Source organism: Sinohyriopsis cumingii, chromosome 12 (assembly GCF_028554795.1).
Source record: "Sinohyriopsis cumingii isolate HCF-2022 chromosome 12, ASM2855479v2, whole genome shotgun sequence".
Classification (NCBI taxonomy): domain Eukaryota; kingdom Metazoa; phylum Mollusca; class Bivalvia; order Unionida; family Unionidae; genus Sinohyriopsis; species Sinohyriopsis cumingii.
Window position 1 is genome coordinate 32,515,296 of NC_142972.1, and position 26,879 is coordinate 32,542,174.

The window sequence follows — 26,879 nt, forward strand, 5'->3', positions numbered from 1 at the left end:
TAAGACTGCAGATGATTTGCAATAAAATGCACAAACAGGTCTTTAAGATGCTAGGTTCGCTGACGGTGGATCACATTCACGTCAAGTGTCGATTTTCAATCTGCGAGGAAACAATATCTGACTTTATAAACTGATGTTTTATACCAAACTTTCTGATTCTATTGTTTTTAATTTTTTAAAAAACTTTTAACCTTATTTTGTCTCAAGAGATTGTCTTCCTAAAGATCTTATGAATTTGCAGCTCGATAATTTTTTAATCATTTTGGACCGGCACTTTACAGCCAGGAATGCATTTTTTATATTTATACGCACTGAGATGTACTATTTTTGGCTGTATAGATGTCTCTCTCTCTCTCTCTCTCTCTCTCTCTCTCTCTCTCTCTCTCACACACACACACACACACACCTTTCACTTTGCTTCCTTTTGAAGTGCAAGTTGGTATCGAGTAAAGTGATTTATGTGATCTGATTTCGTAGGAATGTTCGTGTTTTCTGTTTCTTGGTATTTCCAGCCATTTTTAATATAAAAACTCCAGGAAGAAGAAGACGATGATTATGATGCTGCTGATGGTGTTGGTGGTGGTGGTGATTAAGATGTACTCATTCTTTTCTCCACCTCACCTTATGCTTGTTTGAATACGAGAAGCAAAAATAAGGGGTTAAACTGAATGTATTCTACGATCACAGTTTCAACTTCTAATACATTTTATTTCAAACAACGGCCACATGATTAAATTACAGATCTTTTAAGATTTTGTCAGTTTTGTACATGCTATATAAAAATACAAAAACAAAAAGGAAACAAAAATTAATGAAGAAAAAAATGATTTTATCCTCCTTCTCAGCATTCTTGTGATAATGGGTGTTGTATTACATTGCTCCAACTTTCTAACCCTGTTTATGTGGAACTGTGAAAGTACTACTTGCTAGAAGTAGTACACACAGAAGAAAGGTACTTAATACGGGAAATCATGTTATAAATTGGTCCTCATGCAGAGGGGTGTGTCAACAAGGCTACGTCACAGTAGTGAAAAAGTCACCAAAACTTGTTTTTAACAGCACGAAATCAGCCTTCAATTAGTTGTCATTCGTCGAGAACTAAAATTACGCGAAACAAAGTAGCTTTCATATTTTTAAAAGGACAACAAAAACAGAAATCAAGTAGTAGAGTGAAAACCACGTTATCTTAGGGAGAGCGATGTCATCAATATTTTAAAATGAGTCATCAATATTTTAAAGTGAGTCATCAATATAATAAAGACTTTAAAGTGAGTCATCAATATATAAAGAAATTAATGCTGTTGTTGTTTTTGTAAGGTTTAACGCCATTTTTCAGCACACGGCTATACATGGCGACCTGTATTAATGGTAGAGGAAGAACCCGGGAAAACCCCGGAAAGAACCACCGACCCACGAGAAGCTACTGGCAAGCTTTCTCACATACCCACATTAGCTGAATCCGAGACTCGAACCCACGCAGACAGAGGTGAGATGGCAGTGATCCGTAACGGAGAGCGCTTTAGACCACTCGGCCACTCTGGGTCCACGATATAAATGATGATGCATGCAGATGGGATTTCTCGATTAATCTGTTCCACATTAACTGGCGTGTAAGAAATTAAAGTGAGTCATCAATATAATAAAGACTCTAATGTGAGTCATCATTAAAATAAAAACTTTAAAGTGAATCATCACTATAATAAAGACTTTAAAGTGAGTCATCAATATAACAAAGACTTTAAAGTGAGTCATCAATAAATTTAAAGTGAGTCATCAATATAATAAGACTTTAAAGTAAGTCATCAATATAATAAAGACTTTAAAGTGAGTCATCAATAAATTTACAGTGAGTCATCAATATAATAAAGACTTTAAAGTAAGTCATCAATATAATAAAGACTTCAAAGTGAGTCATCAATAAATTTAAAGTGAGTCATCAATATAATAAAGACTTTAAAGTAAGTCATCAATATAACAAAGATTTTAAAGTGAGTCATCAATAAATTTAAAGTGAGTCATCAATATAATAAAGACTTTAAAGTAAGTCATCAATATAACAAAGACTTTAAAGTGAGTCATCAATAAATTTAAAGTGAGTCATCAATATAATAAAGACTTTAAAGTAAGTCATCAATATAATAAAGACTTTAAAGTGAGTCATCAATATGACACATTTTCTATGCAAGTATTTGAATTTTTGAAAACATTAGTCGAGCATAAAAAATGCCACGACCATTGTTGTTAAATTTCAAGCATGAAAATACATACAGCTACAGAAATATAGCAGGGACATAAGAAAAGACCGATGGAAATTAAAACTGAAGCTTATATCCAGAATAAGTGCAACTGTCAAATTTTTATTTATTTTTCGCAGATGTGTTATAATATTAAGTGAAAATTCTATATGGATAATGAATACTGATATGCAGGTTAGAGAACGTTTAATTTGTACTCCGCCGAGATTCAAAACTGGATCCCCGGTTTACAGTGCCCATGGACGTGAATGAGAATATTCTTTCTCCATATATAATTTTACTTTATATTATCACCCATCCTCCTGCAGGATCCTGGAATAACGCTTTCCACTCAATCTGCCATTTATGCAACTCTCTCTCTACATATATAATAACCTCAATGTTCCTTTAATTATTTCAGATGCATCCAGAATGACTATGCACTACTACGACGAATCTTTATTACTGGGTCACCATGCGAGTGTATCTGTAACGCACGAATGCGTGTTTCAGCGTTCCCTCTTTATAGGGGAAATGTTCGCTTAGTCGAGAGAGGAAGTGGTCCGATACGTTCAGACAAGGCGATGTGTGCCCTAACCCGTAGGCTCGAGACATAATTTCAGTAAATGACGTATTAAGAATTGTCTAACTTATGATAATATTTTTTCTTTAAATATAATTTCTCTTGATACTATCATGCATTCTTCTTTTTCTGGTGTATACATAAAAGCATGTTACTCGGGTCTCTCACCTTTATCTGCTTTATGAAAGATGTACTTTTTATATCTAGATAGATAGGGGCCCAGAGTGGCAGAGTGGTTTAAAGCGCTCACCGTTCCGGATCACTGCCATCTCACCTCTGTCTGCGTGGGTTCGAGTCCAAGGCTCGGCTAGCGTGGGTACGTGGGATAGCCTGCCAGTAGCTTCTCGTGGGTCGGTGGTTTTTCCCTGGGTTTTCCAGGGTTCTTCCTCCACCAGTTATACTGGCCGCCATGTATAGTCTATCTTGTGCTGAAAAATGGCGTTAAACCCTAAAACAACAACAACATATCTATCTAGATATGTTTGGCTCGCTTTCTACCTATATATTTATACATCCGTCGGTCCATTCAGCTATCAGCAATCGTGATTTGGTGGAGGCTATTCACTCTCTTAGATTTCCTTTTTTCCTTCAGTCACAACCGCTTTGAGTGTATCCCCTTTTGCACTTGTAAAACGTTCGAGTATTTAGTTTTTGAAATAATGTACCTCTTTGAATGTCTCAGGCTCAAGGCAATCCTATATCACTTAAAAATGTATATTTAGTACTGATTTTCTTGTGTACTCATTTCTTGAACATATATCCCGAGGGATCATTACATATCAAGGTATGGTCAAAATCTCCTGTAATTGTTACATCAAACATAACAGAATGAACGTTTAAAGCCAAATTTAAAAGAAAATGTGCAGATGGTGAAAATCGTAGACTCTCTTATTAAATTCATAAAGAAGAAACTATATTGGTGAGTCAATGTTTTCATGATGACATAAATTGTGATGAAACATTGGTTTTCCGCTACAGAAAGCCAGCGCTGACGATTTACTTTCAGATCGCAAATCGCTAGAGGTTGCCAGGATCCCCATAATCTTCAAAATTGTATGCTTTTTTTATCTTCATCATTTATGAAGAGAATAGCCGCATCACGTTACGACCAGACTGTCCCAGAATTCATTGCGCTATTTCAAGATATTCAAAAACACTTCTCACAGATCGTACTCTTTCAGAATATATCACTGGCATAAGACTTTTTGGACCTCTGTGTCATCTAAACTTTAATGCATAGTCTCGACAAATGAGTACAGAGATTGCAATCACATTACAAAACAAAGGTACAAGATTGCAATCACATCAAAACAGTAGGGTAAAAGAACCAAACTGTGTATTCGGACAACTTCATCAAATATGCTGGAACGCCTGCCACATATTACTTTGTAACACCATCAACAGTTTGATCCGATATTGCAGGTAAAAAATGTTTTAAAAAGATACTAACTTATTCACCCGACGTATTTGGCAATTGCATCACTGTACTGCAAATGGAATCAAAATAAAGTGTGACGCAGTTTAAAAAGTGTACGGTTAAATTTAAATGGTTGTGGCAGTGGTATTAACTCAACAAGGGAGGTAACTCACTGTAAGCTGTCTGTTGTATAAAAAGTGCATCGTATCGTCGATGAAATAATGTATTGATCACGCCATTTCGAAGTGCGCAGTAATTTAAATGCTAATCGCAAATTAACATCTTATATTTGGTCAAAATTATGTTATCTCATTGGTATTTGATAAGTTGAACACTATTTTCCCTCCACATGTTCAGGACCTACGAATTTAACATTCTTGTAAGGAAGAGTGTTATCCACGAAGTGGGTATTCTTATAGAAACAAGACGGAAATTTAAACATGTTTGACATCAGATTAGAGAATACATATTTCTCCCGAAGAATCACCCGGAAAGATAAAAGACTGATGCGGTATTTAACCTTGCTAAAGGAAGTAAACCTGTGAGTGAGAGCCATATTTCCTCTTTACACTGATACGGAGTTGGGAATGTTTTCCGGAAGCAGATATGTGTATGGAATCTCGAGATTCATGTTCCGACATTTGATCTCATCCGAAATTCTCTTCAAGTCTGTCTTGAACCATTTTTGTGCCTCTCTTACTTCCGGTTCCACAAAGTGCGCATCTGGGAAGTCACCGAGGAAAGTCTGAAGAAACAGAAGGTATATCCATTATGCATTTATAAATGTACATAATATGCGCGATTAGATTATTACATCATTGTATCATCATCACCTTAGCAACTCGGTGTCAACAAATGCAATCTGTGACCTTGTTTAAAGCTTGTAAGACTGTGTTTAGATAAATGACTGATGTGCTAATTTTCTAATGCTTAAATAACGTTATATACGGTTTGGATCTTGTCTAAGGCTAACTAAAAACGACGAATTCAAACGCTCAAGGGGTCATCAATGACAATGGACGAATAGGCACAGATAGATATAAAAAAAACCCAGCAAAATCAAGCATGAAGAATGAAATCTGAACATGCGAGTCAGACAAAAGGTATCTACTTGAAAAATCAACTTTTCCTGTAAAATATGGTGGGTGTAACAGGTCTTCAAAGTATCGTGGCTGATTTTAGGGCCAAGAGATCAGGAGATGGAAGGTAGATGCTCAAGGTGAATTACTCAGACTAAAGCATGATAATTATAAAACTTAGGTCACTTAATTTATAAAATATTTGATAGGTAATGATCATTTAATCGCATGATATGCTTACGACCTTCTGTTGACAAACTGTTCGAACCATTAAGAAACTACTTTATAACCATTTTTACCAAATGATCAGTGAGATTCTAAATGAATTTTGATTTTTACCTCCTCTTTGGAATAACTGCTGAGGTAATAGGCAAAAGCAATTGCTAGGGCTTGGTCAGCCTTTGTTGGCAGCGTCTTCATTATGGTTTCCATAGTTGTCACCCCCTTCGTGGTTGGAGGTGGTTGCCTCATGGAGCCGGGATAATTTGGTCCGAACGCATAATAATCTATCTGCCCAAAGTTAACAGCCGCATGGAAACATGAAGCATTGAATATAATCATTGTCAAAATTTCATTCAGTTGAGAGAGGTTTTCAATGTTGCCAGGTACGCCGTTGTCCTTTCCGTTCCACTGTGGCAGAGCTTTCTCACGATTCTCTTTCATCCAGTACTGAAGTTCTTCGTCCGCTCTCACATCGTCATCAGCTGAATAGTAGATATTCATCACTCTGGACACAAATTCCAAGATGCTCTTCCATAACATTAAGGAGTCGTCCCTGTACCAGTATCTTGGTAACAGATCTGGATCTTCAACGCCTCTTTTGGCAAGATCTTTTGGAATATTCATGTCATCCCAGTGAAAGCACCTGTAGGCGCTTCTTATGAAATCCAACTCGTTTCCGGACACTGCTAGGAGCTTTTGGAATATAGAATCCTCTCCTTGAAGCAAAACTTCGATTCCTGTTGTATTGACGGCTATGGTGTAATTCAGATGTGGTATTAAGAGTTTGAATACAGGATGAACAGGCGGAAGATTCCTCATAGTTGATATAGCTAGGGCTTCAGTAACAAAATGAGCCCGAAATAAATGTGAAGACAAACTATGCATGTGCGTATCCGCTGATTTGACCCACATTTTGGCAAATAGCCAGTCGATTTTACGGTCACTTGAAGTCCAGATTGGGTTGTCCTTCCCAGGGTTCTGTTCAAGTTGTATTGCAATGGGAACCAGTCGCCCGTTATTTTTTACATAGAGCATACAAAGTGGATTTGCAAGGTACCTTGGATTACTGTCGGAACGTCTTGGAACACCTTCCATGACGCTATAGTCAAGGATATACACATGACCGGCCTGTTGATGAAATAAAAAAGACCTAAGATAAATATATACTCAGGAGACGGGGAGGGGGTTTGTCTTTGAAAATTAGTTTTTATTGTCCTTTGGTTTTCTCGTCAAATTTGTTTTAAGATATTGACTTCCTCATCAGATTAAAGTTCGCAACCTTGATGCAAAAATAAAGAGTATATAATTAAATGATGAGTATAGTATAAAATGATGAGTATAGTATAAAATGATGAGCGTAGTATAAAATGAGTATAGTATAAAATTATGAGTATAGTATAAAATGATGAGTATAGTACAAAATGATCAGTATAGTACAAAATGATCAGTATAGAATAAAACAATGAGTCGGACTATAAATTGTTTCGAATTGTGTGACTGTCTTCACATGATTACACAAAATCACAATTTCGATGATCAAATACATATAATCATCTCTAGCTGACAATGTATAACCTCATTATTAAATAGAGGTTCATAATGTGTAACCTTATTATTAAACAGAGGTTGATAATGCATCACATTATTAAACAGGTTGATAATGCATAACATTATTAAACAGAGGTTGCTAATGCATAACCTTATTATTAAATAGAGGTTGACAATGCATAAAATTATTAAACAGAGGTTGGTAATGCATAACATTATTAAATAGAGGTTGATAATGCATAACCTTATTATTAAATAGAAGTTGATAATTCATAATCTTATTATTAAACAGAGATAAAATCAGGAAATTTACACAGCCACAGGCAAAGTAGATCTGCAGCCATAAGGTTTTAGTATGAGAATGATGTCATAGATAAACTGATAAGGAATAGTACCAGCACTACCCACAAAGACAACAAGTCATGTAGACGCGTACATCTAATGGAGTCAATATAAAGCCTATATGATTCAGATTTAATAGATTAATACCGTCTCGTTCGATAACCGTATGTACTCGCTTATATGTCGAGTCAACTGCAAACAACAGGATCTATGTTTTTGGTTCTATTGATTATTCCGAACAAACTGCACAGACCCAAATCTGCCGGCGTATTATGCGCCGGCAGATCTGGGTTTGTGCAGTTTGCAGTTGGAGTCGTCTTATAATTGAGTATATACGATACTTTTCACAGGACAATATTCAGAAGATCTTAAGTTCTTAGCGAAGCAAAGAATTTCTCTTACCTCCATTTCTTCCTGTAACGTCTTCCCTCTATCTAGAGAATCCTTCAGCATTTCATCAGTAACTGGGAACGCCTCTAGAGGATGTGAACATCTCCTGAGCAACAAAGGATGAAATCCTGCCAACATTTCTCTTCCAAACTCCTCATCCCTTTTCCAGTTCTTATGGTCCGTGATTGCTCGGGCAAGGTCTGAACTTTCCAGAACCTTTGTCATAGCGAGAAAATCCCTAAAACTGTCAAAAGGGTCAAACATTGTCATGAATCTGTGGAGTTTCAACTTCACAGCTGTCTCTACCAGTATTATCTTCTTCTCCCATTCTCTCTGTTTGGGGAATTGCAGGTCTCGTGGTAAGTCTTTGTACTTCAAATATCCTGTACAGCGGAAAAGACAAACTGATCATTAAAGGGAGTTTTCATCAATCAGAATTATTTGACAAGACGAATTTAAAGATTGAAAGTTTCCTAAAATTGTATTTAGTAAAACTGATGCACAGGATTCTGTATATCTGCCTGGTATTTAATAACAAAGCATTTTTTGTACACACCCATCATGTATACTCGTTTACTCATGATTAATTTATAATCGTTAAGTTAAGCAACACACATAGCCTGTAGTCATGCATCAAATAAAACGTAGATAAAAACTTTGAACTTTACCGACTCTGCTGGGTAGTCCATCTTGCAAGCACCATGGGACCATTTTTCTTTTCTCAGCAAGCAGTTTTCTTCTCGTAAGCAAAAGATCTGGGTCGGTCTCCTTGTGGGCCAAAGTGACTGACAAGCAACACAGAAATGGTGTAGATAAATATAAAATATATTTATTTATAACATATATATATTCCTTTTAATGACAGAAATAGTTATCATAAATATTGAACAGAAAATGAAGTCGTGCGGCAGACAACATTTATATGCATCTATTATTCTAAGCATGGAATTAAATACACTTAAGGACAAGTAAACTTACCATGCAAATTCCGACCAGCTTCTGAGAACTGTAAGACTAAGTTCTATAACTCGTGAAGTTCTCAACAAATCTATTCAATGTCGATTTCGTACTTGATTTAGATCCCTCATTTACAGTGTATTCATGTAATTTACTCACGTCTTGCATATACTAAGGTTGTTGTTGTTGTCGATGTAGGGTTTACCGCCATTGTTCAGCACACGATAGGCTATACATGGCGGCCAGTATTAATGGTGGAGGAAGAACCCGGGAAAACCCCGGAAAGAACCACCGACCCACGAGAAGCTACTGCCAAGCTTTCTCACATACCCACATTGGCTGAATCTGAGACTCGAACCCACGCAGACAGAGGTGAGATGGCAATGATCCGTAACGGAGAGCGCTTTAGACCACTCGGTCACTCGGGGACCCCATATAATAAGGTAAAGAAATAACAAAATAAAACTTTTCCAGTGGAATAATATGTATCGAACAAGTTCTTATTGTTGCTGGACAAAAGCGATTCCTGTTGTTTAGAAACCACGGTTCCTGCAACACTATTTGTACCTTGAAAACGGCGATATGGTATATTGTCATCCAGCGAAAAATGTATTTGTTTTGCTGTCAGCCGAAGCAGGCGCGAAATTAAACCTGAATTTGGCATTACCTTGTCCTTTAAGGAGCGTGATTTCCGTCGTTATCCAGCTAAAGCAAGGAAAGTCAAACACTTTTCGGCTCTCTAGGTCAAAAATAACCATACTCCTCATGTACCATTCAGTGAATATTGTTCCTCCGTGGAGATAAATCTTTACCAGTTTGATTTCACCAACTGCAGGAGCTTGAATGTAGAAAGACCCTTTGCTCGCTGTCTTGAAATCGGTGTGAATGTTTCTGTCCAGAATCAGCTTTGGTGTCCGCCCATCTGTCCCTTTAGTAGTAACAATTCAAATATAACATTTAGTGACTTCTGCAGATGACAGTAGAATTTGACTGACCGTACTAACATTTCTCTGAACTAAGATAAAGACATTACTGCCTGTCGTAATTTTGATACCGAACAGTTTGGGGTTTATTTTTAATCTAATAATAGAAAAGGTGGATGAAATGAATTAACTCTAGCTTCCTGGATATTAACAAAATTGACCTTAGAGAAGGCAAGAATATATGATATGTTTTAAGAGTACAGAGTCTATGAAATTTGCACAGGAAAGCATATTAATGTTCTCCAAGCAAAGCCGTACAGTAAGTACGGTACCTCGTTCAATTAATATTTCTAAAGAAGGGTACTTTCCGAAAACTTAATTATACCTATTAGGATGACCTCAACTGTTGCATTTGTCCCAGCGAACATTTGATAACCGGTTTCTACAAGAATTAGATATGTCGTCATTTCCGGTTCAGGATTAGTCAACAAAGGGTCATCGGGTAGTTTTGTTCGTGTCGAAGACGTAAGAATTTTCTCCAATGCTAAAACCAAATCGGCGTACGATTCCATTCCATCCATCGTTGCAATCGCAACTCCTTCAGGGAGTGTGGAGAAACTGTAATGAGCTCTCTCTGCGGCATCTTTTGGAATTCTTTGGGTAAGGACTATATTTGCCAGATCTGACCACGGACACTCTTCCTCATCCCATGCGATGCACGGATTTTTCCAGCTATCCTTTACCCCGTCCACGCCAACATTTCGCACTTGGACTTGAAGTTTCATGTAACAAGTAGAGCGGGATACTGACACGAGTTTGTCCGCCAGGTAGTTCCCGGATGGAAGCTCCACATCAGGCCTCCCCACATCCCTACAAAAAATATAGTTTTCTTTAGGATTTTAAAACAAAATTGCCGTTTTATGCACGAAGAAGACTGAAAAATCGTCATATGCGATGGTCAGTATTCAAACTTAAACGTATGTCATATTTTAATGTGAATGACGAACTGCTTAAAAGGGCCCGTAAGTAGTAAGGTGGGATACATTAGCGTCAATGGGAATTAGCATTACAGAGACCCCTGGGACAGATTAGCGTCAAGGGAAATTTAACACGGAGAAAAATCGTGGGTCAGATTAGCGACAAGGGAAATTAACATGGAGAAAAATCGCGGGACGGTTTAGCGTCAAAGGAATTTAAACAGGGTGGGACTTTATAGCGTCAAGGGGAATTGAATATGGGATTTTTTTTTTTAAATTTTTTTAAAAAGGGGTAGGCAATGGAAAGGCTATCTCTTTTCGAGAAATATGGCTGGCCCTGAAAAGGGCCTTTGGGTTTATGTTAATGTATTCATTAACATAAATGGTACCGCATTGGTCTTCTTCTTGTCCTTAGGCTACGTCTCACTGTTGGTCCGTAAATCAGCACTCTTTTCAGGCATCCTTGTCTTTCTACGTAGATCCTACGTATCCACAGGCTGGTGTTTGTCCTGTGGACAACGGTCCACTTGGATCGGACATACATGGGTATGTCCGTCCGGAACATCATGGAAGACACAAGCGTAGAAGACTGCACATCGGTCCACATCTTGACGCGACGAGAACAAGTGAATCAATGCACTGAACTGCGCTTATTTATAGGTAGAGGCAGGATTGAAACGGATTGAGTTCATTCACCAATCCAAACACGCGTTACAAAATTCAGTCAGCCCGCATCCAATCCAAAGAGAGTAGTCTGTGACGTCAGTTGGTCTATATAGATTCGCTAGCGCTTGTGTGCAGTCAATCTATGCGACAGTGATTCAACATGACGGAAACTCAGAAAACGATCCATTGGGGTGCACCAGCAGGGGAGACTGCCCAAGGGAACCCGGACTTACTTTCAGAAGAGGTACATTGGGATTTTGTGGATTTTCTTACCTCGCAAGAATTTGTTCCGGAACCTTCGTTACCTTCTTCATTACCGCAAGTGGAGAATTTTAGACAGAGACAGAAAGAAGAATTGGAGAAATTTATGCAACGACAAAAGGAAGCGGAACAAGCTTTTCTCCTACAGCAACAGCAACAGCAACAAGAAGAGGTAAGAAAAAAACAACAGCAACAACAACAAGAAGAAGTAGCAGCAAAGAAACAAGAGGGTGAAAATCAAATGGCTACGGTACTGTTGGACATTTTAGCGGAGTTAAGAAGTCTGAAACAATCAGACTTCTTTATCACGACCGAAGAGAATACGACCTTCCCGAGCTAAACACGCCAACCCTGTGACTAAGCCTGTCGTACCACCCTTAGTGATTTCAACCCAATCATCAGAAGTAGGCCTTGGCCGTGGCAAAGGCTTAAGGCAGTTAAAGTTGATTGGTTAAACTCACCCCTACACCAAAATAAAAAGGCCCTTTCCAGGGCCACCCACATTTCTCGAAAAGAAATACAATTTCAATTTGCCAATAACTCAAAAATAAACCCCACCCATTTTACCCTTATAGTACGTGTCTGTGTATGAGTGCGTGAGTGTAGCTTCTTATTTTAAAATCAAAACTCAAAGACACTTACCTTATATCATTCATGTATTCTTTTATCCATTTTTTACAATCCAATTCACAATTCACCACAGAACACTTTAATTAAAAGTTCATTGACTTCTTCTTTCTCCTTGTTTAGTCTCTCTGTTTTTTGAATTTCTTCACCGTTTTTTCCTCATTTTCTTCCCTTCTTCTTTTCTTCTCCTGTTTCTTTGCTTCTTTTAAATAGAATTGTCTTCTTTCTTCCTCTTCTTCCTCTGAAGAATCCCTCTCTTCTTTCGAAGAATCCCTCTCTTCTTCCGAAGAATCCCTCTCTTCTTCTGAAGAATCCTTCTTTTCTTCTCACTCCTCTTGTTTCTTTTTTGGGCAATCTGGAGACCAATGTCCTTTTTCTTTACAATAATAACAGGTATCTTGACTTTTGTCTTTTTTAGCCCCTGTTTTTTTTCTTTTTTGACGGTCTGGACACTCTGAAGACCAATGCCCTTTCTTCTGACAGATATAGCAAGTATCCTGACTCTTATCTCGAAAGGAAGGAGAGTAGTCAGTCGGCTGGTCTGAAGAGAATTTTCTAATGACCCCTCGCAAAGCTCTGACGAAACGTTCCATCTGGGTAGTCTCTTCCATCGTTCTCCTCGGTTTGAGAGTGAAATGAATAGTGAAAGGACAAGACACACCCTTTTTATATATGCTGGTTTGCCATGACTATAAATTAGTCTATGGTGTTTGAACTTGAGTCATTTGACGTTTTGCACTCAAGATGAAACGATCCCATTCATTCGAGAAGAAAGAAGAAGAAGAAGAAAGTAAGAGGCAGAAACGTGATCTATCGCCTCGTACCAGGGCTGAAATCTTGGCACAAATTCATGCCAGTGATTTTGAACAGGACATGAGTGAACCAGAATCCGAACCCTCTAAACCAAGTTCACCACCCTTAGTCAACCCTGAAAAGTACTATTCCATTCGAGAGACGGAAAAGCGCTCCTCTAGAAAATTTAGAACCACGGCTTACACCTACACGGTGAAGTTTAAAGATTTCAAGGCCGACGTACCCTTGGAGAAAGCAGAAGGGTTTATCACCGAGATGTGGGATTCTTTGCTCACCGCACTCAAGCGACAATGTCAAGCCAAAGAAGACGATCGCTTGACACTATCCATAGATCACGACGGTTTGAAATCCCCTGTTTGGATCGAGTTTAGCAGACCCGCAGAACTGACCCCTTCCAAAGTCATGGACAAGATACAACAGGTGCAACAATCTAATGACCAGTTTGACATCACCGATGGTAAAGCCACACTGAAAATGGCCCACGTCTCTCCTCCTCAAGGGACTGGACGCAAAAAGATGTTATTGGTGGACGACCTTCGCAACACCAAAAAGAGTCTCGTCCGAATTAACAACCCTCAAGACCAAATGTGTTTAGCCCGTGCCATCGTAGTGGGACGAACCTATGCCAACAAGAACGACACGGTAGAATGGAAAAGAACCTGGAAAACTATTCAACAATCCGACCGAGCCAAACAACGAAATGAAGCAGAACTCCTGTTACAACAAGCCGGACTGTCCAAAGACACACCCTGTGGCATTCCTGAGATGCAAAAATTGCAAGATGCCCTAGCTCCACGCTACACCTTGAAAGTGCACCCTCAAGAAATGCGTGGAACTCTGTTGTTTCGAGGCCAAGATTTTAAGGACGGAAAATACATTCATGTCTATCATCACGATGATCATTTCGATACCATTACCAGTATCACTGGATTCCTGGGATACGGTTATTATTGTGAGAAATGTGACTATGGTTATAACAATCGAGAGCAACACAAGCATTGTGGAATGAAATGCCCAGGATGTTTGGCCTCTCCACCCTGTCTGAGCGAAGGACCAGTGCCTTGTTCGACTTGTTTGCGCACGTTTGTCAGTCCTACCTGTTACCAACAACATTTGAAAACACAAGGTTCACAGAAGAAATGTGCTTGTCAACTCCTGAGATTGTGCCCTACCTGTGGACAAGGCATACTTACCAATAATGCCAAGGCACACGTATGTCGAGGAAAGAAAAAATGTCACATTTGTCACCACATCGTGGACTTGGAACACCAATGCTACGTGCAAAAATACCAACCCCCACCAGAGAAAGAGGACGGTCACAAGAAGAAAGGCAATTTCATCTTTTTCGATTTCGAATGCATGCAAGAGACCGGCATTCACATTCCTAATTTCTGCGTGGCTCATCGAGCGTGCGAGAAGTGCATTCAAGAACCTATCTTCAGTCATTGCCCTCACTGCAGAAAGATTCCTGGAGGACGTGAAAAAATCTTTCGGGGACCAAACACGTTAGCCGATTTTGCCCAATGGGTCTTAGACCCCATCGACAAGACGTGGAGCCAAGAGGACATCGAACGTTACGGAGATTGTCATCGTCATGCCACGGTGATGGCTCACAATTTCTCCGGATACGATGGACAGTCTCTTCTCAGATACTATACGGAACAAGGCACCGAACGTCCTAAAGTGACTTTGAACGGAGCCAAAATCATTTTCATGCAAGTGGGACAAGTACAGTTTAAAGATTCGATGAGTTACTTGGCCATGCCTTTGAGCCGAATGCCTAAAACGTTTGGAATGACAGAAATGGCTAAAGGGTACTTTCCACACTTTTTCAATACGGAAGCCAATCAACATGCCGTTCTACCCCATTTGCCTGAGGCTCACTATTACGACCCCGACAACATGCGTACCGAACAACGAGAAGATTTCTACGCTTGGTACCAGGCTCACGCCTCGGACCCCTTCGACTTTCAGGAAGAAATGTTAAAGTATTGTCGTTCCGACGTGGACATTTTACGACGTTGCTGTGGAAAATTTCAAGAACTGTTCATGGAACACGGAGGGGTCGATCCTTTGAAAGAAGCTTGCACCATTGCCAAAGCGTGTTCCTTAGTGTACCGCCAACGATTCATGCCTGAAAACACCGTGGCTGTCATCAGTCCTCAAACGACCCACTTTGTCAAACGTCAATACTCGGTCAAAGCCCTACGCTGGTTACATTACTTGTGCGACAAGGAAGACAAATGGATTCAGCATGCCCGCAACGGAGGAGGCGAAAAGACCATCGGAACGTATTCGGTCGATGGCTGGGACTTAGAAAACCCCAAGATCGTGTACGAGTTTAACGGTTGCTTATTTCACGGATGTCCCGTCTGCTACCCTGACCGTGACACTAAAAATCAGTTTTTACAACGGACCATGGAAGACCTGTACCAGGACACTTGTCAGCGACGCCTAAAGTTAGAACAGGAAGGATACCAAGTGGTGGAAATGTGGGAACACGAGTACGATCACCGTATGAAAACCGATCCCGAGTTTAAACGCCTCGTGGAAAGTTACCAGTTCATGGACCCGCTGAACCCGAGGGATAGTTTGTACGGAGGAAGGACCAATGCCACCTGTTTGCTGTACCAAGCCGACGAAGAGAAAGGAGAAGAAATCAAATACTTGGACGTGTGTTCGTTGTATCCCTACGTGTGCAAATATTGTCGCTTTCCTGTAGGGCACCCGCAATTGCTGACGGAACACATCGACCTGAAAAACATTCGACAATACGAAGGCTTGATCAAGTGTAAAGTTTTGCCTCCCTCGAACCTATACCATCCCGTCTTACCTCACCATTGTCAAGGCAAACTGATGTTTCCCTTGTGCCGTACTTGTGCCGAAACGTGCAACCAGGACCAACCTTGCCATCACAGCCAGGAAGAACGTGCCTTGACGGGAACCTGGGTCAGCGTGGAATTGTTCAAAGCTCTGGACATGGGATACCAACTGTTAGAAGTGTACGAAATTTGCCACTTTCCCAAGACACAACAGTACCAGAAGGGTGACCCTACTCAGAAAGGCATTTTCGCCGACTACGTGGATGCCTTTTTGAAACTGAAACAAGAAGCCAGCGGCTATCCTTCCTGGTGTCACACTCCCGAAGACCAAATACAATTCAAAGAGAAATACTACGAACAAGAAGGCATCTCTTTAGACCACATCGAAAAAAACGAAGGCAGGCGATCGTTTGCCAAAGTGATGTTAAATTGCTTGTGGGGTAAAATGGCACAACGACCGTGTTTACCCAAGACGGAATATTTGACAGAACCTTCCCGCTACTTCCAGATGATTCACGACAAAACCATATACATGAAACACGTGGACGTCGTTCGAGAGGATTTGATCTTGGTCAATTACGAAGAAGATCTGGACTTTGTACAAGACGACCCTTTTGGAAATGTCATCATTGCGGCTTACGTGACAGCTCATGCTCGCTTAAAATTGTACGAAGCTTTAGAACTGTTAGAAGAACGCGTCCTGTACTTTGACACGGACAGTTGCATTTACATCCATCACCCGATTCAACAACACCCTGACATCGAAGGAGACCGTTTAGGAGCCTGGACAGACGAGCATCCCGACGACAAGATTCTAAGTTTCGTCAGTGGTGGTCCCAAAAATTACGGCTACGAATACCGGGACAAACAAGGAGAAGTGCACACGACGTGCAAAGTGAAAGGACTGACTCTGAATCATCGTACCAGTCGAGTGGTCAACTTTGGGGTATTGAAAGAAGCCTTGCAATCGGGAGAGGATGGAAACTTTAAAGTGACCACTTATCAACCGAACAAGATTGTACGTTTACCCACTCACCACATCGTCAGTCGGCCCCTGGAAAAAATCTATCAAATCGTGTACCAGAAGCGAGTGAGACTTCCCAATCACTTTACGTTGCCGTACGGTCACATCGATATTGGTCAGCATATAAAAAGGGACAACGTCCAAGACCAATAGTTCATTGTTCATTGAAGTAACTTACCATGTCGTTGACGAAGAAGAAACCAGATTGGTTAGGAGTCAAATGTTGGACATCACCGAGACCAGGGTTTTGAGGCTTGGACACAAGAGGTGGCCCAGTATGCACGAGAGTTATTCAAGGAAAAATGTTACTTTTCAACCCGTGTTAGTGACGGTGCCAGAAGAACCCGTCACCCAGGACGGGACTGTCGTGGACAGGCCTGAAAGACCCTTTCGGGAGGACACTTGTGTGACCTTACCCCCTACTATAGAACTGGTTAGAACTTTACCCAAAACATGTGGTTGTTGTACAGACACTTGTTTTTTATTCCACGTTCATGTGCCTTTTATTCTTGTACTTAAGCCTTTGGCTTTTATGTATTTTTGTCTTTCGTATTCATGTTTGAAAAAAACATTCAATAAACGTGTTCTGAAAAAGTATATAAACTCTTGTCTTGTTTGTTTTTTCGTGTCACAAGTGACATTCCTCACACCATGGCTACCTCTACTGTCTCTGCTCCCTCTTCCTCTACTGTCAAAGTCATCGACGAACACTTAGATCGTGCCAGTTGGGAGGCTTTGTATCTTCGCCATCCCTTTAACATGCTCATTGCTGGACCTAGCGGTTCTGGCAAAACCGAATTCGTCAAACGTTTGATCGAACATAAACATCATTTGATCGATCGGCCCCCTCAACGGATCGTGTGGTGTTACAAAGAGTGGCAATCGGCGTACAGCCTCTTGCGAGACAGTCAAGGCGATTCCATCGTGTTTGTGGAAGGCATTCCTAAAGAAGATGACGGCATCGTCTCTGACTCCCGTCAAACCCATTTGGTCATTTTCGACGACATGTTAGGAGAAGACGAAGAAGAAATTAAACTGTGGTTCACGCGCAAAGGACATCACCGTAATGCCAGTGTCGTTTACATCACCCAAAATTTGTTTCAACAAAGTAAAGCCCATCGCACCATCAGTCTCAATGCGCATTACGTGGTCTTGTTTAAAAGCCCTCGAGATAAATCGCAAGTGCAAGTCTTAGCCAAACAGTTAGGAACGCCTTGGTTGACTCAGGCGTACGACGATGCCACTCAAACGCCACACGCCTATTTACTCGTCGATTTGAAACCTACGACTCCCGAGGATTTGCGATTTCGTACCCACTTGTTTCACCACTGGTGCCAAGACGGAGGGCCTGTCCTGTACACGTCTCCGTCCTCGACTTCATTTCACTCCCCATAAAAAAATCTATACAAACCTCAGACCCTTTTTCGTCTGTCTCACACAGTGCGAACATGACGTCCCTTCAGTCGCATCTTCCCGTCAAATTGATTCGTGCCTTGTATGGCATCAGTCGAGAAAAAAATCCACAAACACGAGCTCGTGTCTTAGAAGCTAGTCTCAAAGAAGTCTTACGATGGTTCACGGTGACGGCACGTCAATTACTCCAAGGAATCATTCAGATTCCTCATCAAACCAAACGCTTTTTTGATCGAAACAAAGTCGCTTTGGTCCAACTGGCCGATCCCCGCATCGACACTCAAACCAAAAAACAAATCATTTTGAAACCTGGAGGGAGCGGTACTCTAGGAGGGGTCATCATTCGCTCACTCTTAAAATGGGATCCTAATGCCCCAAAAGTTATACCCAAGACAAAAGTCCAACGAAGCCCCAAGAAGAAAAAGACCAGGTCCCCAAGGAGAACTTCTCCAGTGGCAGGACCCTCCTCTGACCAGACACCACCACCACCCCGGAAAAAGAAAAGTAGCCCCCAGAAAAAGAAAAGTCCACAGTAAACTAGTCGCAAGAGAGGCACTTCGGCCAGGACGCAACCTTACACTCGCAAACCACGACCTGCCACGGCGGTGACTGCGTCTCCGGCAGCTTCACGTTTGTCTACTTCTCCGTTAATGACACCCAGAACTGAAGAGTACTTGGAGACGTTGATCACACCAAGAACTTCTCCGTTGATGACCCCCAAAAGAACTTCCCCAGTGGCAGGACCTTCCAATTTAGTGGCAGTGGCTGCTGCTCACAAAGTACCTTCTCCCAAAATCAAAGTTCAAGAAAGATCGGGCATGTTACAAGGTTTACTGGATTTGTCCAAGCAAGAACTGGCTCGATTTAGTCCGTTACGTACCCCTGCAGGACGTGTCATGCCTGTCCTCAAACTAATACGACGTCAAGACAATCAGTGGCGACGCGTTCCAGTATAAAAAAGGCCTGTGACCAAGTCGGGTATCAGTGTTTTTTGGTGCTCCTGAAGACTCGAAGATGTCACCCTCCAGAAAACCCCAAGGAAAGAAAAGGAAAGGACTGCCACCACGTTTAGCCAAACATGGGGACATGTTATCTGTCCTGTCCAAAGCTTCTCCACCCCTACGAAAAAAACTCATTCAAACGGCCTCCAAAGAGGTCATCGATACCGTGTGCGAATGTTGTTTGAACGTTTTGAAAGGCACGATCCCTTTGTCCAAACACCAGAAACAATGCTTAGGCAAACATCGTCACGTTCTTCGCCAAATGGTTCAAAAGAAAATTACCATTCGTCAAAAAAAGATGTTAGTGCAACGTGGAGGTATTTTACCTCTCCTGTTAGGCCCCATACTGAAAGGAGTCTTGGGAACCATGTTGGGAGGACTGGTGGGAGCAAGATAAAAAGGCCTCGGAAGTTCCAAGATCTCAGAATCGACCCCTGACAACCCCATGGAAGGACGAAAACTAGCTTTAGTACCTTACAAACGATGGATGGAATACCATCGGTGGCAAGAACAACGCACCCCGCATTTACCTCCCAATCCCCATTTGAGCGAGATGTCCCAGTTACAACACGAATTGCAGTCCTTGATGGATCGCCAAGATTTGTCCGAAACAGAAAAATCGCAAAAGTACGGTCAACTCTTGCAACGACTGCAACTCTTTCACCAGAAAGCTTTAGACGAAACAGCTCTACCCACTCTGAAAGATTTTAAGACCTTGATGAAAAGTCCAGCACCATCACCAGTACCAGTACCAGTACCACCAGTACCAGTGACCAAGACAGAAAAAGGAAAAGAAGAAGAAGAAGAAGGGTTTCAAACTCCACCAGAAAAAGTACGCAAGTTAACAACACCACCTACCTCCAGAATTGGATGGATTAAAAAGATGATGGCCACCCCTTCTTCATCACAAGAGAAAAAGAAAGTGAAGACAGAAGTGAAGACAGAAGTGAAACAAGAACCGATATCCCCCGCTCAGACATCCTCCTCCTCTTCAACACCTATTGCCGGTCGCACACGCAAAGCATTGCAATCCAAGAAAATACCCCAAGAGAAAAAGAGTAGCCTCCTCCAAGAGTGGGTGCCTTATTAACACACCAACCAACACAAAAAAATGGAAAAAGTCTTAGCCAGCATTTACTACGATCCCTCCCATCCTGCAGGTTACGCAGGAGTTCAAAAATTGTATCGTGCTGCCAAAACGCAACTGAAAAGTCTCCGTTTACCTCAAGTGCAACGATGGTTACAAGAACAAGCTACCTACACTTTACACAAACCCATTCGACGCAAGTTTGCCAGAAGTCGCACCCGAGTGGAAGGCATCGATCATCAATGGCAGGCCGATTTAGCCGATGTCTCTCATTTGGCCAGCTACAATCGTGGCTACACATATTTGTTTTGTGTCATCGACGTCTTTTCCAAATTTGCTTGGGTCGTACCCTTGACTTCCAAATCGAGAAGCGAGTTAGTGCGAGCCCTGCAACGGGTGTTGAAACAAAGCGGTCGTCACCCTCTTCGATGGCAAACGGACATAGGTACCGAATTTCTGAACCAAGCTTTCCAAAAAGAATTAAAGAAACGTGACATTCATTTTTTTACCACCGAGAATCCCGAAACCAAAGCCAGCATCGTGGAACGTTTTCAACGCACTTTGAAAGAACGCATGTGGAAATATTTTACGCATCACCACACTCTGAAGTACATCGACATCTTACCGCACCTGGTGCAAGCGTACAACCAATCTTACCATCGAAGCATCGGACGTGCCCCGCAAGACGTGACTCCCGACAACGAAGTGTTGGTGTTTGAGCGTCTGTTTGGTACGTCCCCGACGAGGGCTGTCCCCAAGAAAAGTGGAGAGTTGACCGTAGGAGATTGGGTGCGCATTGACAAAACCAAACGCACTTTTGACAAAGGTTACTTACCTAACTGGACGACAGAACTGTTTCGCGTCACTGGACGAGTGCATGGCCGTCATCCTGCCGTCTATAAATTGGAAGACATGAACGGAGAAGTGCTCAAAGGAACGTTTTATTTGCCCGAGTTACAACGTGTCACCAAAAAAGAAGACGACGTGTACGACATCGAAAGCATTCTCGAACGCAGAACCCGTAAAGTGGGCAAACGACGTGTCAAAGAAGTCAAAGTACGTTGGAAAGGATATCCGCCCAGTTTTGATTCTTGGATCGACGCTTCGCAAGTCATCGACTAAAAAAAGAAGTGACCATCATGCCTTTTCACACAGACGCAGCTACGTCGACCACTCCTCCTTCACCCAGTTCTTCTGTACAAGATTTACAAAAACAACCCTTGTGGGTGTGGTGTGGAGAACGTGTGCCTAAAACGCAAATCGTCTTTTTCTGCCAAATCTTCGTGGTGTATTGTGTCATCGGGGCAGCCATCGCCAATTTGAGTTTGCAACAAGGAGACAAACAATTGTGGACCATTTTATTGAGCAGTTGCATCGGTTACCTGCTTCCTAATCCCTCCCTGAAATTCACCTCGAACGGGAACCACGGGAACCTTGTGTCCAGTGCCAGTGCCAGTCACCACTCCAACCACAACCAGAACCCCATTTTGGGCGGAGACACGCCTCTGACGTCCACTAACCCCTCGGACAGCCACAGAACTCTGGAATTATGAGTCACCAAAACCAATTTTACTTAACCTTACCCAGTGACAGTTCCATGGAGGTGTTTCCCAAGAACACGTTGTGCTGTTACACGGCCAAATTACCTCAAGCCATCCCCTTAGATCACGAAGCCCATTGGGAAGTGGCTTTAGTAGAAATGATTCACCCGACCCAAGTCCTCAATGTCCTTCCCAATCAAAATTTTTTTGATGTGGAAGTTCATGACGAACAATTGCAACAGTGGATGGATAGCAATGTCAAATATGACAAGAAAACCCGTACACAAAAGTACACCACCTATCACTTGTTCATTTCCCCAGGCTATTATTTTAGTGGTCAACATTTGGTCAGCACCATAGCCTCCAGGTTTAATGCCGTGTTTCTGAAAGCTTTGGAGCATGTTAACAAAAGTGTCACCATGGAGTACCACAAAACAGCTCGTCGCTTCTTGATGAAATTTGAACGGAGTAAAATCCTGTCCATTTTATTTTGTCCTGAATTGTATGACATGTTGGGCGGAGACATGAACCTGAGAATGAGCATGATGAAGAAAAGCGAATTACCCATCGTTTACGAGAACGAGTCTTTTAGCAAGTTATTTCGTGCCCCGGTAGAACTGAACCAAGGACTGAATTTGATGTTTGTGTACTCCGATGTGGTGGAGTATAACGTGGTGGGACACACCTCCGTACCGTTACTGCGTGTCATTCCTTTCAAAGTGGATTCTGCCACGAACACTGACGAGGAAGGTGGAAACACTTACCAAGTCCACCGCGAATTTGTACATCCTCACTATTTGCCTGTCAGTAAGTCGTATTTGGACACGGTCAACATTGCTATAAAAGGAGATCTGGGACAAAATATTCCATTCACCAAAGGAAAAGTCACGGTGAAACTCCATTTTCGAAAACGGTTTTCTCACGATTCGTAAGTCATGTATCCAGTGTACCGAAGGGTTGCTCGACAGCGAGGACACGGTTTAGGAGACATGTTAAAATCGGCCTTTCGTTCGGTGGCCCCGGTGTTGAAACCGATGGTGACACGCGGATTGCACACCTTGAAAGATGCGGCACTGACGCAAGGCAAAGAATTTCTCCAAAATGTCATCATCGACAAACAAAACCCTAAAGAAGCCTTCATGAGGGCAGGCAAAAATGTCTTGCTGCAAACGGGCAAAGACATTTTAGGCCAACGAGAAACACCTATAAATGCCCTGCACGCTACCGAGTCAGGCATTCAGCAAGGACAAGGCAGAAAGAGACGACGAAGAAAACACCCTTTCACCAGACTTCAAGCGAGAAAGGCCAAGAAAAGAAGAAACGTTCGAGACTTAGACGTTTTCGATTATTGAGAAAAAAGAGACAAAAAAATGATGCACCGAGAATCTTGTGCTTGTTCCAAGACGGAACTGGATCTGTTTGCCATGCCCCCCACGATGATGACGATGCAAGAATCCCAGTGGGTGGAATTTCACCCCGTCTCCTCACTGACCGATTCCGCTCCCATCGAGTTTGAAATCAAAGGACAGCCCGAAGATTACATCGATCTGAATAGCAGTTACTTGTACCTGAAAGTCAAAATTCTAGATAAGACTGGAGGTGCTATAGACGATGAAGCAGTAGCTCCCGTCAACAATTTCATGCATTCCTTGTTCAGTGGAGTGGACTTGTACTTGAATAACAAACTGGTCAGTAGCAGCATGGATACTTACCCTTATCGTGCCTACCTGGAAAATCTCTTGACGTACGGAATAGATGCCAAGAACACTCATCTCAATGCCTGTGTGGTATGGGAAGCTGACGAACCTACCAAGTTTGAAATATTGGAAACTGATGAAAAGAAAGACAACAATGATGGATTTGTAGAACGAAAAAAGATAATCACGGGAGCCGACACAAGTTTAGAACTGATGGATCGTTTGCATTTGGACATGTGGTTGCAAGAAAAGTATTTGCTGAACGGGGTGGATGTCCGCCTGAGACTGAATCGTAGCAGTGCCGTTTTCCATTTGATGGCTGATAGTGACGGTTACAAAACCAAAATCCTAGAAGCCAGACTCTACGTACGCCGTGTGGAAGTGTTACCTAAAGTGGGAAACGACATCAGTCAGACGTTGAGCAGAACGACTGCCAAGTATCCCATACGACGCGTGGAAGTGAAAACCTTCACCATTCCCAAGGGACAGCGATCCATGATCGAAGATCATCTGTTCCAAGGACAGTTACCCAAACGTTTGATCGTTGGTATCGTCGAGAATACAGCCTTCAACGGAGCTGCCGAAAAAAATCCTTTCTACTTTCAACACTTTGGCGTGTCCAAAATCGAAGTCAGTCGCGATGGCAAGACCTTGTGTACCCGACCTTTCGAACCTGACTTTACCAAGAAGAATTACTTGAGATCGTACTTGTCCCTGTACGAAGCCACCGGACAGTTAGGAACCAATACCAGTCACGGTATTACGTACGAGGATTATGCAGGAGGCTACGCTTTGTGGGCTTTCGATTTCACTCCAGACCAAGGCAGCGACGAGGGACATTTCCACCCTATAAAATCCGGCCAGATTCGTGTGGAAATTCAGTTTAAAGACTGAGACCCTGATGAAACGGTGAACGTCATCCTGTATGCAGAATTCGATAATACCATAGAAATCAACAGTTTGAGAGAAGTCATCCTAGATTACTAGAAACCATCGAAGACTGTTATCCCTCTTTACCTAGTGGAGAAACTTTTAGTGTTGCATTGTTGTTAAAAAATGTTAAAGTTGTTGTTTAGTGGTAAGTGATTTTTGAATAAAAAATGTTGTGTTTTGAAAAAAATGCCTTTGTCTTTTGTTTAGCTATAAGAATGTTAGATTGATGCTCTTTCATTTCTTACTATCCCTCTCATGACACTCACTAAACGTTGCGACTCAAAAACCGTGGGGGGGATGTTTTCCTTCACGTCCGCGCTTTGACTTTAAGAACCGTGTTGTTTCCAGTCTAACCATCCATTGTCGACTCATCCTCCTAAGAAGATGTGCTCCAAACTAGCTAAACTCAACGAAGCCTACGTGAATTTGCATAGGGTCAGACACAGTCTGATACCGAAGCCAGAAGAAATAGAGAATGTGAGAATGTTAAAAATCACTGAAGACCTGATAGAAGAGCTCTTCAGAGAAGAAATGAACAGGGAAAAAGAAGAATGGACAGAGAAGTACAGACTTCAGAGACAGCAGCAACAACAACAACAAGAGCAGCAGCAGCAACCTGAAGCTGACAGAGGCTTTGTCGATTGTCGTATCGACACCAAAGAGTTCTTCTTCTCTTTCCGAAGAAGCAGACCTATCGCCAGAAAGTCTATCCTCAGAGGACATCGCATTCTTAGAAACTAAAAAGAATGCCATAGCAAAACAAAAAAAACAGCCCTTTTCAGGGCTACCCAATACTCTAGAAAAGAAATAACAATCGATTTGCCAATGTGTGTAGGTAGAGTAGTGTGAAAATAAACACTAACTCTTTTTTTAAAAAAAATGTGAGGGTATGTGTTTGTGTGTTTGTGTTTGTAAGTGGTTAAGTAAGTTGGTATCGATAGTAGATTAAAATGATGTCTTTTTTTTTTTGGTGTTTGAGGTGTAAATTTGGGGTTAGATTGGATTGCTTTGCGTATGTGGATAGTCTATTGAAGTGATTTATAAAAAATTTTAAAATAGTGATGGGTAGCATAAAAAAGTGAGTGAGTGTTTCTTTTAGGTCCGCGCGTTGTTGTTTTTTTTTTTGGTTATGATCTAGGTAAGATCAATTTTATGTTTTTAGGGGGATGTTTTCCATCACGTCCGCGCTTTCACTATAAATTGAAACTCGTTCGGCAGTCCAGCTACCCTTGTTGATTGATCAACACCAAAAATGAACACGAGACTGGAGAAACTGTTGGAACTTCATGTGCATCTGGAATATGCCAGGCGCATATTAAATGAACTGTCCGCGGAAGCCATTGTGGAGGAGGGAAGGATAAGAGAGGAGGAGGAAAGAAGAAACAAAGAAGAGGAGGAGAGAATATATAAAGAAGAAGAGGAAAGAAGATACAAAGAGGAGGAGAGAAGATACAAAGAAGAGGAGGAGGAGGAAAAGGAGAGAAGAAGAAGAAATTTCAGAATCCCAGAGAGCGAAAATTGGGATTCTGAAGCGACATATCCTGCCTCTGCTCTCTCCCCCAAAAAGGTAAAAAGTAACTGGGGGACAAGATGTGTATGCGGCGCCAGGCCTGGAAGGTGCCACCATTAACCAGGCGTCCATGAAGTTCCAAACAAAAAAACAGCCCTTTTCAGGGCTACCCAATACGCTAGAAAAGAAATAACCATCAATTTGCCAATGTGTAGGTAGAGTAGTGTGAATATAAACACTAACTCTTTTTTAAGATAGTGTGAGGGTATGTGTTTGTGTGTTGGTGCTTGTAAGAGCTAAGGTATGTTTGTGGGAATAGTAGATTATGGGTTTCTTTATTGTTTCTTAGCGTAGGTGAAGAGTATAGTTAGGGTTCTGTAAGCGCTCACGTACGATTGTGTGGATAGTAGATTATGGATTTTGTTTATTGTTTCTTAGCGTATGTGGAGAGTATAGTTAGGGTTTTGTAAGCGCTCACGTACGATTGTGTGGATAGTAGATTATGGATTTGTTTATTGTTCTTAGCGTATGTGGAGAGTATAGTTTGGGTTTTGTAACCGCTCACGTACGATTGTGTGGATAGTAGATTATGGATTTTGTTTATTGTTTCTTAGCGTATGTGTTTGTGTGTTTGTGTTTGTGTGTTTGTGTTTGTACCTGCTCACGTACGATTGTGTGGATAGTAGATTATGGATTTGTTTATTGTTTCTTAGCGTATGTGGAGAGTATAGTTTGGGTTTTGTAAGCGCTCGCGTACGATTGTGAGGATAGTAGATTATGGATTTTGTTTATTGTTTCTTAGCGTATGTGTT

General features: G+C 41.5%; 1 protein-coding gene across 1 annotated transcript in view; it reads right to left on the bottom strand.

The window, feature by feature from the left end:
* Positions 1-687: 687 nt before the first annotated feature.
* The window catches only part of LOC149786208 (polyunsaturated fatty acid 5-lipoxygenase-like), a 37,876-nt gene continuing 11,684 nt past the window's right edge, over positions 688-26,879 (bottom strand). The window contains exons 6-11 of the mRNA XM_089976578.1: positions 10,081-10,565; positions 9,440-9,700; positions 8,484-8,600; positions 7,828-8,198; positions 5,653-6,663; positions 688-4,979 (exon numbers count right to left, since the gene is read on the bottom strand). Coding sequence (XP_089832704.1) covers positions 4,800-4,979; positions 5,653-6,663; positions 7,828-8,198; positions 8,484-8,600; positions 9,440-9,700; positions 10,081-10,565 — 2,425 coding nt within the window. The 3' untranslated portion in view covers positions 688-4,799. The remainder of the gene's footprint in view (positions 4,980-5,652; positions 6,664-7,827; positions 8,199-8,483; positions 8,601-9,439; positions 9,701-10,080; positions 10,566-26,879) is intronic.